General features: G+C 41.8%; 1 protein-coding gene across 2 annotated transcripts; it reads left to right on the top strand.

Annotated features, from left to right (window-relative positions):
* Positions 1-1141: 1141 nt before the first annotated feature.
* HIKESHI (heat shock protein nuclear import factor hikeshi) lies at positions 1142-10475 on the top strand. Of its 2 annotated transcripts, XM_085216459.1 has the most exons (6): positions 1149-1298; positions 1585-1693; positions 1992-2174; positions 5640-5791; positions 8546-8664; positions 10257-10475. In XM_085216459.1, exons 1-6 carry the CDS (start codon positions 1269-1271, stop codon positions 10309-10311), a joined length of 648 nt encoding a protein of 215 aa, XP_085072585.1. In that variant the 5' UTR covers positions 1149-1268; the 3' UTR covers positions 10312-10475. The 2 variants fall into 2 exon arrangements, with proteins under 2 accessions (XP_085072584.1, XP_085072585.1); XM_085216458.1 differs by lacking the exon at positions 1585-1693 and having other exon boundaries at positions 1142-1298; positions 1937-2174.
* Positions 10476-12775: the final 2300 nt, after the last annotated feature.

Here is a 12775-nt window from a genome sequence, read left to right as displayed (position 1 = left end):
TAGTGCCTCACCTCCAGCCTGCAGAAATTAGACACAAGAGTAGAAGCACAAGATAAAAGCAGTTTGGTTTGGAGTTGCATCCTCTGTAGTTAAAGCAACTGTAGTACCATTCATATAATCATAGAATCACATAATGGTTTGGGTTGAAGAGACCTTAAAGCTCATCCAGTCCCAAATTTACTGCCATGGGCTGGTTGCCACCCACCAGCTCAGGCTGTCCTGGGCCCATCCAACCTGGCCTTGAGGATCTCCAGGGATGGGCCACCCATAGCCTCCCCAGGCAGCCTGTGCCAGGGCCTCACTGCCCTCTGAGTAAAGAATTTCCTCCTATATCTAATCTAAATCTCCCCAATTACAGTTTAAAACTGTAAGTCAAGTTGTATTTTTCTTTGAATACATGCAATGTTTTTTGAGCATACATAAAATTCCCGTATTTATGACAGGCAGCACCTGTGCCATGTGACATCATTTAAGAGAATAACAGAAACACAGGGGTTGAAAGGGACCTTTGGAGATCATCAAGCCCGCCAACCCCCTGCCAAAGCAGGTATCCTACAGCAGGTGGCACAGGAAAGCACTCAGATGAGTTCTGAGTATCTCCAGAGAAGGAGATTCCACCATGTCTCAGGGTAGCCTGTTCCAGGGCTCTGTCACCCTCACAGTAAGGTTTTTAATTGTGTTCGTATGGAACTTGCTGTGTTCCCATTTGTTCCCATTGCCCCATGTTCTGAGACCAGGCACCACTGAGAAGAGCCTGTCTCCTCCGCCTGCCTTACACCCAATAAGCACTGAGAAGATCCCTTCTCAGTCGTCTTTTTTTCAGGCCAAGCAGCCCCAGGTCTCTCAGCCTTTCCTCATACAGGAGATTCTCTGGGCCCAAATCTGTGGCCCTTTGCTGGAGAGGAGCCCAGAACGGGACACGTGCAACAGGGCAGCACAAGGAAAGACTAGAAGGAGGGAATAACCTCCCTCGACCTGTTGGCCACGCACTTTTTAACGCAACACATGATACCATTCGCCCTCACGACCAAACGGGCGCTGTTTCTACTGAGTCAACAAATTCACTCGGGGCAATGAACACAAACGCAGCGCCGCCTCCCAGGGCACGGGGCGCGCGGTGCACCATGGGAGTTGTAGTCTGCACGGGAACCGGAAGTGATGGCGGCACACGGGCTGACGGCGGCACAGCCACTTCCGGCAGCCGCCGCTGATGGAGGAGGCTCGGAAGCAGCGGAGCGGTTGAGGGGGGTTCGGTGGCGGCCGTCGCCATGTTCGGCTGCCTGGTGGCGGGCAGGCTGGTGAGCGGGGCCCTCAGCCCGCTCGGGGCGGGTGGGGCTGCCGAGGGGCCGCGCCTTGGCCGGCTCCTGCCTCCAGTCCCCACGGGGCAGCTCCGTTGTGCCTTTCTGCTAACGAGCAGGCTTGGGCTCTTCAGAGGCGAGACGGGAGCTTAAAAGAGCCATTTTAATGCTATAGCGTGCCTTGGCTGCAGGGTTGTGGCAGCTGGGGTGAAGAGGAGGATGTTATCTGTCTCTGGCGTCCCTGTGCCGCCTGTCTGAAGGTTTATTGTATTTCCTGTGTGAACAGGTTGCCGTGCTCCGGGGGTTGTGCCAGCCAGGTGGTCAACAGCCACTGCTTATAGACTTGGCAACCTCTTCTGCACCTTATTTCCCTCCTACACACGTGGGGAGTGAAGGTATTCTGCTCTCGTAGTGCTGGGTAGGATATACTTCCAGTGTAGGTAGAACATTGTTGTGCCTTTCCAGTGATACTTTTGTGGCAGTTGTTCTGCTTTGTTTGACTTTCATCTGGCTATTTGCTGTTTAGGTTAGTACGTGTCTCACTTTTAGTTATGTCTCACCATAGGTATGTTTCTGTAAAGGGCTATTTGTAGTTAGCCAAAAATGGAAAACATTAACAAAGGCTTTGTTCTCTATAGGTACAAGCAGCTCCCCAGCAAGTGGCCGAAGACAAATTTGTGTTTGACTTACCAGACTATGAAAACATCAACCATGTAGTGGTCTTCATGCTGGGAACTGTACCGTTTCCTGAAGGAATGGGAGGATCTGTCTACTTTTGTTACCCGGACCAGAGTGGGATGGCAGTGTGGCAGCTGCTGGGGTTTGTTACTAACGAGAAGCCAAGTGCAATCTTTAAAATTTCTGGTTTGAAATCTGGTAAGTGTAGAACAAAATAGCAGTCAGCATAATGGATGTGTTACTGTATGTATGAGAAAGTAAATGTCAGAAGGTGTTTTTTTTTATTAAGTGTTTTTTTATAAAGGTGGTTCTCTGTATTCAGGTAGTCCCTAGCAGATAAGTAACTAGAAGCATTCAGTCAGTTTTGTGAAAGTCTATGTGTATATGTTCCTAATGAAATTTCTCACTCTTATCTTGTATGCAGTGTCAATCTGGAAATTCAGCTCAACAAGTTTGGTGTGTTTTCCAGTGCTTCCCCAGAATCTGATTAGGAATGAGTCTGTATTTTTCTTGGTGTGGTTTTTATGCATTCAGCTAGAGAGTGCTGCAATATTTCCTCTTGCTTCAGCTGTTTAGCTGTTGTATTGTTTGTAGCACAGAGGTTTTGCAATGAGTGAAGTGTAGCACAGTGACTTCAGAGAGCTCACTGCCTCTGGTAGTGTGCACTACGTAGTTGTCCAATAAGGAGTATTGGCAGTGGAAATCAGTCTTCCAAATGTTATAGTGGTTTTGAGCTGACTGAGAGAAAGCTGATGCTACCTGAACAGTATGTGTGTGTATGTATATATATTTTCTGTTAATACGTAATTATGTGGGCATAATTTTTTGTTATGCACATTGTAAAAACAACAAACCGCCCCACAGCTTTCTGCTCCTAAGGGAAGCAGCTTTAAAGCATTTCAGTAATAAAGAATGAAGTGTATATCATCTGTTTTTTGTCACTTTTTGCAGCATGCTCATCATGCTCCTAAGACTTCCTTATTTGTATGTATTTTCAGAGAGCTTTGTAGGTGAAGGTAACTTCAGATGCTTTTGCAGAACAGTACCTTTAACCATATTTTTCAAGGAAGAAATCTTAACTTTGTTCTGAACTACATTTTCTTCTGTCTCAACATTTTGGTCGCATCAGCGTGCAAGGGATTGTGCTTGAGGATGAGCTTCCATGCCAGGTGTCAGTGCTTTGCTTGCTTTGATCAGCTGTTCCTGTTGTATACAGCTTATTTCAGAGTAGGAGTCAGAAGGAGCTGTTGCTGTGATAACGAGGAAGTTATGTTCATGAGGATGTTCAGTGAGGAAGACTGAAACTGAGAAGGGGAAGCAAAAGTGAGTGATTATAGAGAAAGGAATTGGAGAGGCATTATTGTCTTCTGAAATCAGTTTGACTGTCTCAGGCTAACTTTTGGAGCCTGCTGATGATATGAATCTGTGAAATGAAAGAAGAGGGTAAATTCCAATGATACACCCAGTGTATCAAACCAGTGGGGTGCCAGGATGTATCCTGCTTCAGAGTACCTTTTTTTTTTTTTTCCTAGCTAGTAGGTAGCAGTGCTATTCTGAAAAGAGATTGAAGAAAGAGGTAGCTCCAATGTCCAGGTGTTTCTAATGTTGTCACTTAGATGGTTGGGGTTAGGAGAAGCAAGCCAGCCTGTACCTAGGCTTGTAAGAAACATGCAGGTTGGGCTGATGTTTCTGACCTGCTGAGTGCATGCTAAAGCAGAGATAAGGTAAGGGCTAGCTTAAACAAATAGCACAATGAAGTTAATGTGTGATTTTGCAACTTCTAATAGAACAAAGAGGCTGCCTGCTCTGTTTATGAGCTGGAACAGTTGTGCAGCATGTAGAAGCATCCAGAATGTCAGCTTTTTATTAGGTTATGTTAGGAACGTGTGCATTTAAAACGATGAGGAATTGTTGTGTAATTTTAGTAATATCACTAGAAGTAAATTTTGTGACATCAGGTTGTTGCTGGAGATGTTGTATAGCTGTATTAACAGCTGCTCTGTGGTGTGCTGTGTTATCTTGAGCTTATTCCATTGTTAAGTGTGATTGGAACAAATTTCTGTTCCATATTGTTTGTCAGCTCCCTGTGAAGCAGTGATTGTAGCAGAGTTTCTTTCCTACTGTGTGATTAAGGCCAGCATGTGTTACTTATGTGGCTATAAGTAGTCAGCTGAAGTGGCATAGGATTTGAATACAGCAGCTTTGGGAAATGTTAATTGCACAATTTATAGCTCTTAAGTGTGTTCACTGTCTGGAATGTGCTGTAATTGTGCTGGTTTTGCAATGTAAGTTGCCTGTGTTGCACATTTTAAGGAGTGGTTGTGCTGTTAGGAGTATTAGGCACTCTGGACAGTGAGGGTCAAGGAAAATGGTATTGCCCCAGGATTTTTAGTTTGCTTATCCTTCTTTCTGTCCCCTGCTCACTTAGGAAGGCCAATGCTGGTGAAGATCAGTGTTTCTAAGTTTGGTACCAGTGGTTTATCGGGGCTGAACTAAAGGGGAAATTGCTTTTGGGAAGTGCACTTGAATATGAAGAATTCATTTGTGGAGTGGAGGCTAAATCATTAACTCAGACTCTTTTTCTTGATTATAGGTGTTATTACTCAGGTAATCTTTTTTGAATAAGAGATTTCCAGATCAGGTTTGAAGGTGTCTCAGAAGAATGCCATGGTACCATCTAAAAGATTCCTGTAGAGCTCCCCTATAGCTGTGAGAAGTTGGTAGACTGTACTTATTAGTAGTCTTGGTAGAAACTTGTTAAGTCTAAAAGCAGACTTCTGTTGTTTCTCCTAACTTTTAATACTTTTTAAAAAGCTGTGTTAAAGTGTCAATAGAACAGTGCTTGTAAATGTAGTGGAACTGAGTCAGAAGGTACTTTAGATTTCAGTTAGCACTCTTCTGCAGCTCAATATAGTATTTGTGGGTCTGCAGGATAGCTATTGATTGGCCTTGCTCTCTGCTACTAGTAAAACAGCATAGAGGGCTACTGAAGCACCAGTACTTCTGCATTTATTTGAATTTAGGAAAAAAAAAATCATCCTAGTAGCACTGTGGTCCCCTAAAGAGGGTTGTATGATTAAAGCCACTTGTCTCTAGATGTTTGTCGCTTGCCTAAAGCCACTTGTCTAGATGTTCTAGATGAAGCTTAGGCAGGAATTGCTGGTTAATACTGAGTCAGAGGTGATGATGGACTGGGATGATGCCTGCAAGAGCAATATGCAACTTGGGGGTGTTTTTCTGCTTAATGCATTGTTTTTTTCATGGCTTTTGCAAAGCCAGAGGCTTTTCTGCTCCGTGGTTATTTCTTTGACCCTTGGTGGTTTCGAGCTGTTTGAAATGTGGGGCTGTGCAGCCCTGCTCAGGGGTAGCTTCAAGTCAGAGTGATCTTGAAGGAACGTTGTCTGGTTGTTGTTTTTTTTTTTTCATGCATAAACAGGTTCAAAAGCACCACGTTTGAATGAGTGAGTCAAACTGTTGTGCAGCAGTGCTGTGTGTTTCCTGTAACGTATGTGCTTGTGCGTACATGTACCTGTGTTTGGACTGTGCTGTCTGATTGCTGTCTCTGATTTCACCAGGGACCTCGTGTAGAAGAAACACTGGAATCTCAGTAGCACTATCTCCAAATGTGTATCAGGTCTAACGTGCTGTTTGTGGTGCTTTCAGGGAAGGGAAGCCAGCACCCCTTTGGTGCCATGAACCTCCCACAGACACCAACGGTGGCCCAGATCGGCATCTCGGTGGAGCTGCTGGAGAACCTGGCACAGCAGACTCCTGTGGCAAATGCTGCTGTGTCATCAGTAGATTCATTCACAGAGGTATTGCAAACATCCTGTCTCAGAAATCCTCTGCAGTTCTGAAGTTTTAAAAGTACAAGCTCTGAAGAACTAATTCAGAATACAAAACGAAGCTTTTGTGGGTAGTTTTAGGGTTGTAACCAACCTAGTTGTCATCCGATTATTTGGATAGTTTGAAAATTTGAAATGACTTTTTCTTACACTAGAAGGCTGTCTCCTGTAAATGAACAGATTTTATATTTTTGTATTCAGCCAATGCATTCTGTCATACCCATGTCACTGTTACAAAAAGTAGGCGAGACTTCCCTGTAGGAGCAGCTACAGTGAAATGCATGTGAGGCAGTGGATCTTTGCTGATTTTAGATGCTGAAATTTAAGTGCACGGCATTCTGCAAGGATGGTCAAAAATTACTCAAGGTATATATGGGCTGGATTAATATAGATATCTAGGTGTACCATTGACTCTTGAGAAATCCTGATGTAGTTCTGCAGAATTATAAAATCATGCCTTCTCCTACAGAAATGTGTTTTGTTCTGTTGTTTTTTCATCCTGTGGAACAGGATTTTTTTCTTTTTGTGTGAAACCTGCAATACTGGCCAATTTTTACCTATCCTGTCTGTTAGTCTCAACCTCTGGAAATCCTCAGCCAGCGCAGACAGTTAGGTCACACTCTAACAGTAGTTCAAGGTGAACTAGATCTGAATAGCAAGTCTTAATTTCTCTAAAACTGATGGCTCTGGCATTACCTTTTAAGATTTCAGGAGCTGAAGAGGCTTTTCTTGAGGCTTTTTCTTCTTGCTCACTTTTCCTACAGATACTTGCTGAAGTAGACTGGTAATTGAACAGTAATCCTGATCATGAAGCAGATGTCCTCTGACAGTTTATACAAATAGTATCTTCACATAGGTAAATGTCTCTTTTGGAGAAAGTTGGTAGTTGATTACAGCTATTTTTGTATATAAGAGCTAACAGATTTTTGGGATTGGGGAAATTAGGGGCTAATGACATCTAAGTAATATTTTTTGATTCCATTAGTTCCTATAGTAGTTAAGTCATAAGTTAATAAGGTACATTTCAGGTTTTTTGCATTTCTACTGGTGGATTTTTCTGGCAACAATATTTAAAGAAGAAAAACAACTCATACTGTATAACATTAGCAAAAAATGTTTCTCCACTTAGGTGGGTTTTCATTTTTAAAAAGGAGCAGAATGTTAACTAACTTTTAAGCTAAACTGTGGCATTGTTCTTCCACTACATTTTTAGGAAGGTTTATGAAGCTTTATGTTACATTCATATGTGGTTTTGTAACTAGAGAAAATTATCATATTAAAAAAAGTAAATGGAAAGAAGTGAGACAGTAGCATGCTTCTGTGTGAGAGGGATGAGGCTGAGGGTGGGCTACTTATTCTCAGACATCAGCTCTTCCAATCCATTTGTGTCAGAGCAGGTGGAGGGGAGCTTTGGAGCATTTGTATCCAGTTCTGGGGCCTCAGCATGAGAAATCCAGAGGAGGGCCATGAAAATGATAGAGGGCTGGAGCACCTCTGCTGTGAAGACAGCTGGGTTTGTTCAGCCTGAAGAACAGAAGACTTTGCATAGGCCTTATCGTGGCTGTTCAGTACATCAAATGAGTTTTTAAGAATCTTTTTGCCTGTATTGAAAAGGCGAGTGCAATGGTTTTAAACTGAAAGAGGGTAGGTTTAGATGAGAAATTAGGAGAACTTCTTCATGATGGGAGTGATGAGATACAGCATCCACAGTTTCTGTCTGCAACCTATGATTGGAAATGTTCAAAGTTGGGTTGGACAGGACTTGGAGCAAATAGAGCTCATGCAAGACATCCATGCCCATGGCACAGGCATTGAACTAGGTGATCTTCAGAGGTTCCTTCCAACCCAGACTATTGCATGATTCTGTATATTGCTCCAAATTCTGTTTTACTCTATCATTTTACTGTCTCTGAAAATAATTTATTCCCCCACCAAAGCAACGCATTTATTTTTCTCCTACAGCAAGTAGGAGAAAGAAGAAAATATTATAGACTACATAGCTGAAGAAAGTTTCCCTGTTGCTGGAGTCTGGCAGTGAGTTGTAATCATAGAATCAAGGTTGGAAAAGACCTCCAATATCATCCAGTCCAACTGTCTACTTACAACCAATATTTCCCCATTAAACCACATCCCTTAGTACAACATCTGAATGTTTCTTGAACACCTCCAGAGATGGTGACTCCACTGCCTCCCTGGGCAGCCTGTTCCAGCACCTGACCACTCTTTCAGAGAAGTTTTTACTAATACCCAATCTGAACCTCCTCTGGCACAAGTTGAGGCTGTTCCTTCTAGTCCTATTGTTCATGAGGCAGATTACTGGAGACTTTTCTGCTGGTTAAACAATTACTTTTTTGCTATGAGTCAGACTTCTCAGCTTTAACTTGGTCTGCTGTTCATCTGATGGTTTGTCATTGAATCACTTCTTTGTCTCGAAGAAAATTTCTTCCTGGAGCTCTTTATCTAACTGGATGAAATTGGCCAAGGAGGCCACAAGTGAAGATCTGAAAATGTTTTCTAACAGTAGGTGGATCTAAGGGCAAAACTAAGAGTTACGATATTTTGATCTCTTCTTAAACTGACTTCTCTTGCTCTAATGTTTGTACTTTCCCACTGGATTCTAGACAACAGTGCTGTTTTTATTTCACGTAGGAGTTGTGTATCCGCTGACATATTGCACAACAAACCATATTTAACAAAGTACTTACTATCTTTCTTTTATTTCAGTTCACCCAGAAAATGTTGGATAACTTCTATAATTTTGCATCCTCATTTGCTGTTACTCAGGCACAGATGACACCAAATCCCTCTGAGGCTTTCATTCCTGCAAATGTAGTTCTGAAATGGTAATGGAAACTATCTTTAGTAACCAGTGTATATTTTTCCTAGGCATCAAAACAGCTGTTTTCTAAGTATTACTGTCATACTATTCCAGCGAGATGATGCAGAAATGCTGTTCTGAAGCTAAGATGCTCTTTATACTGGTTTTAAACTTGTCACCATTTTCATGCAATTTTTATAGCCTGTGCATTTTGTTGCATCTGGAAATGTCATCCTTTATACGTGTCGATTTGCAGTGTGTTGCTGACTGCAGGTTTTTGAGTAATGGGAAAATGGAACACTGATGCCTGTCGGTTTGTTGTTACAAGTTGTTTTTATGCTTCTAGCCTTCACAGACATTGTGCCTCCAGGGTTATGTTGCTTAATAAGGTGGGAGGGATGGAGAAATCATGTTCCAAGTTTACATGGTTCTGCCACCAGCATGAAACAGTCTCCCTGAGAGTTGTTTTCCAGCAACTGGCTTAAAAGAGAATTCCTAAGCAGGGATGGTGATACTCTGGAGGTAAACTGTGGGCAGCGCTTCTGAATGTCTTAAAAATTCTTTCCTACTGTTTATAAGTTCAGCAATTTTTTTTGCCTCAGTATTTATTGACGTAAGCCTTCTTAAAACAGTATTTTAGGCTTTCTGGATAGTTGAGTCATTAACGTAGGTCAGCATGAGTATGTGAGCAGTTAACATAAGCAATATGTTTCCTTTGGAAATGTAATTTGATGCAGATTTCTTTTAAATAGGAGGTAACTGTAAGCATCCCACATGTGGGGAGTCTCCAGTGAGAAACCAAAGGGAAGACAGGCTGAAAAAGCAGGGTAATGGCTGGCTGCTCCCTGAGTAATGCTGAATTTGCCTTTGTTTTAAACAGTAAAGTGAAGTGAGGCATAACTCCAATAAAGCAAACACATTTGTGTATGTACATCTGTTCAATTGATTACAGCCAAAAGAGATTTAAAAAAAAAAATGTTTCATCTGTTTGTGAGTCATTATAATGTATTTAATTATAGCTTGTAAATCAGAGTATCTGAAGTCTCTGTGAGGGTTAGCTGCAATGGAAATGCACTAATGCTTAGAATGCCATTAATTAATAAGCCTTTCTCTTTTCTTTTAATATGAGTAGGATGATAATAAAACCTTTCAAAATTTCTTCTTTAATTGGAATTGGCTTAGAAATTTCCAGACGTAGAGGTTTTTGTTGTCTTTGTTTAAGCAGTAGTAGCTTGTGTTACCTTACAGCTTGTGTTTGTGCTGATTTGAAGGGCTGTCCAGGCTCTTGTAGCTCAGAGTCTGCAAGTTGAGAAAGCCAGGGAAATGTACTTCCTCTGGTTTTGGTTGTTTTTTGTTTTTGTTTTTGTTTCCCCACTATTCTGGATCTGTAGTGGATTCCAATATTGTCTGCACGTCTTTGCTGGATAGGAAGATGAAATTAGGAAGACATGTTTGCATGCTTCATTCTACTCTGTTAATTACTTTATTATATTTTGCTAAAATGTTACTGTGGATAATAAATGTAGAAGTTAGAATTATTTGCTAAGAGGAAAAAATAATGGGGACTAATTTCTCAGGATTTCTATTAGAGTTTGTTTATTTACTTATTTTTTGTAGGTATGAGAACTTCCAGAGACGCCTGACACAGAACCCTCTCTTCTGGAAAACATAAGCTTGAATCATGTCATTTGAAGTGCTCTCTGATCTGAAATATACAGCAAATAACTTCACTGAAGAACTTTGAGGCAGAAAAAAAAAAAAACGATTAGTCTGAATAGACCAACTTGTAACTTTTATATTACTCAAATTATTTAAAATTAAAATCTGTGAAAACTGCTTGTCTATGTGTTTTGTTTTTTTTTTTTTAATGGAAATACTTGACTATAGCAAAAGTCAGTAGGCATGTGTAGAAAGACTCTTTTGAACCTGTATTTAAAATGAAAGGAATTACAAGATGAAAAATGACAAAGCAGTTTCATACTTGTGTGAAGTTTTGAGGTGGTGTTTAATTGTAAGTAAAATTAACTTAGTCTCATTGTGCAGGAAGATGAGAATATGCTGATGTTTTTCTTGCTGGTCCTTGCTCTGTAAATGCTTTTAATTTGTGGGCAGCTAAGATTGCTGTCCCCAGCTTGTATAGATAGTACATCTCCCTCTCTTTAGAAGATGCTATGGAGCTTGATTCAGGTATCTGTCTTGAACTTTCCCTACGTGAAACTGTAGTTTAGAGTAGTCTCTGGGACTTTTTACCTGCTGGCCAAATAAATACCTTTGAAACAGCTCTTGGGGCATACTTGGATTTATACATTTGTATTTTGCAGCCTAGAGCTGTGAGGTGACAGGTTATTGACAGTGGAGGTACTGGATGAATTTTGTCTCCATTCAGCTTTCTCTGTTTATGGCATGAGGAGTGAGAAGAGGGACAAAAATGCTTCTTGGTATGTAGAGGTTTTTTTTTTTTCTACAGAGAAAATGAGAGTAATGGGTTTACATCAAGATGTTTTAAGTCATTTCAAGGATACCTTTGCAATGTTTGAGGGGAATTTATTGGTGTCTACATAGAGAAACGTTGATATGGAGTGAACAGAAGCTTGTCTTGATCCTATGAGCCTCTCCATGGAACTTTTCTGTTCTCAGAATTTAGAACAGAGCGTCTCTGTCAAAACAAAGAATGTTGTTTCTGCGTGATGCTGGGGTAGGGGGAGTCGTGTTGGGTGAAGCTGGTGTCCTTTGTTTAGTATGAAAGAACATCTTCTCTTCAGTATTATCAAATATTTAATGTTCCATACAGCACGATGTCCCTAGCACTACAGCAATGAAGAAAAAGGTTTGTTTTTAAGCACCCTGGTCTGTTGTAGAAGTTTGTTTGATGTTTCAGGTAGGCCTGCCACCACTACATTGTTTTCCTACATGTAATGCTGAAACAGCCATGTAAGAAGGAATTAGTGACAAAGCAGAACAGCTTTCTGATACTTTCTCCACCTCTTTGTCAACGTGTGAGGGAGATGCTGGTGTCTGAATGCATTCAAAATGCTTGGGTGCAAATGGTGGTGGTTGGGGATAGTCCTAATTCCTTAAAGAAGGTTCCAGGTGTTATGGACTTTCTGTCTATCATCCCATTCTCTGCTGCTGTCATGTTCCACTACCTCAAGAAGTCACTCTAAAGCTCGCTCTGGGGAAATAGGCAGTGGTGTTGGGCAGGAGCTCACAACCTTGTTCCAGGCATGATGAGTTTTGTATCCTACAAAACTTCCACAAATGGTTTACTGTGTGGAAATACTATCGTGCAGAGGTGTGGAAGTTAATTTTCCAATATGCTGTTTTAGGTTTCTCCCTTACTGTGAGACCATTTGGAGGTGGATTTTCACTGTGGACTTGCATAACAGTCTGTGTTGATACTGATGGTGAATGGACATAAAACCCCCTACATGTGAGAGGTAACTTCTCTGCCCATTAAGCACTTTGCTTTCTCCAGGCTATGAAGAAGGGAATACCAAACAGTTCTCTGCTCATTTCCTGGCATCACACAAACCTTCTCATTTGTTCTTTTATTCAGGAGAAAGATAAAACGTGCTCATTCACTACTAGATGTTGTAGGCAGGTTCCTACCTTTGGCATGGTCCTGGGGACAGCACCGAGCAGCACATGGGCTGAGTCTCAGCATGGCTCAGTAGGTTGTGGTTCACTTCAGCCCATAGCCCAAGGGGACTGTGGGGATGAGGTATCTCCCCAAAATGGTCAGTTCAAGGCAGAGCCTACTAGAGCTCCTTGCAGGGAAAGGGAGCAGCCCTCTTCTGACCCACAAGTGACAGTGGGGTCAGCTGTGACCTAGGGGTTGGTGCTGCCCAGCTCTGTTTCCCCCTACCTGCCTGGTGATGCTGCCTGCTTTTCTCTTGTGCTGCTTTGCTGTGTGAAGGAGAAGAGAGGCAGTGGGAGAGCACTGGATGACTCCTCTGACATTCAGATGAGGGTGTTTATAACAGTGCAAGAGAAAAATATCTTTGAACTTTCAGGTCCAGGTGTTTACCTCAAGGGTGAGTATGACAGCCATGACTTCCTTTTTCTGGCCACGGAAAGGTAACTGGAAGGCATCTGAAAGAGCCTTGTTTCCAACACTGATGTCTCTCACAACCAAA

This window comes from Meleagris gallopavo, chromosome 1 (genome assembly GCF_905368555.1).
Source record: "Meleagris gallopavo chromosome 1, MGAL_WU_HG_1.1, whole genome shotgun sequence".
Taxonomy (NCBI): domain Eukaryota; kingdom Metazoa; phylum Chordata; class Aves; order Galliformes; family Phasianidae; genus Meleagris; species Meleagris gallopavo.
Note: the sequence above shows the minus strand (reverse complement) of the source record. Positions and strands in the feature narration are given on the sequence as shown.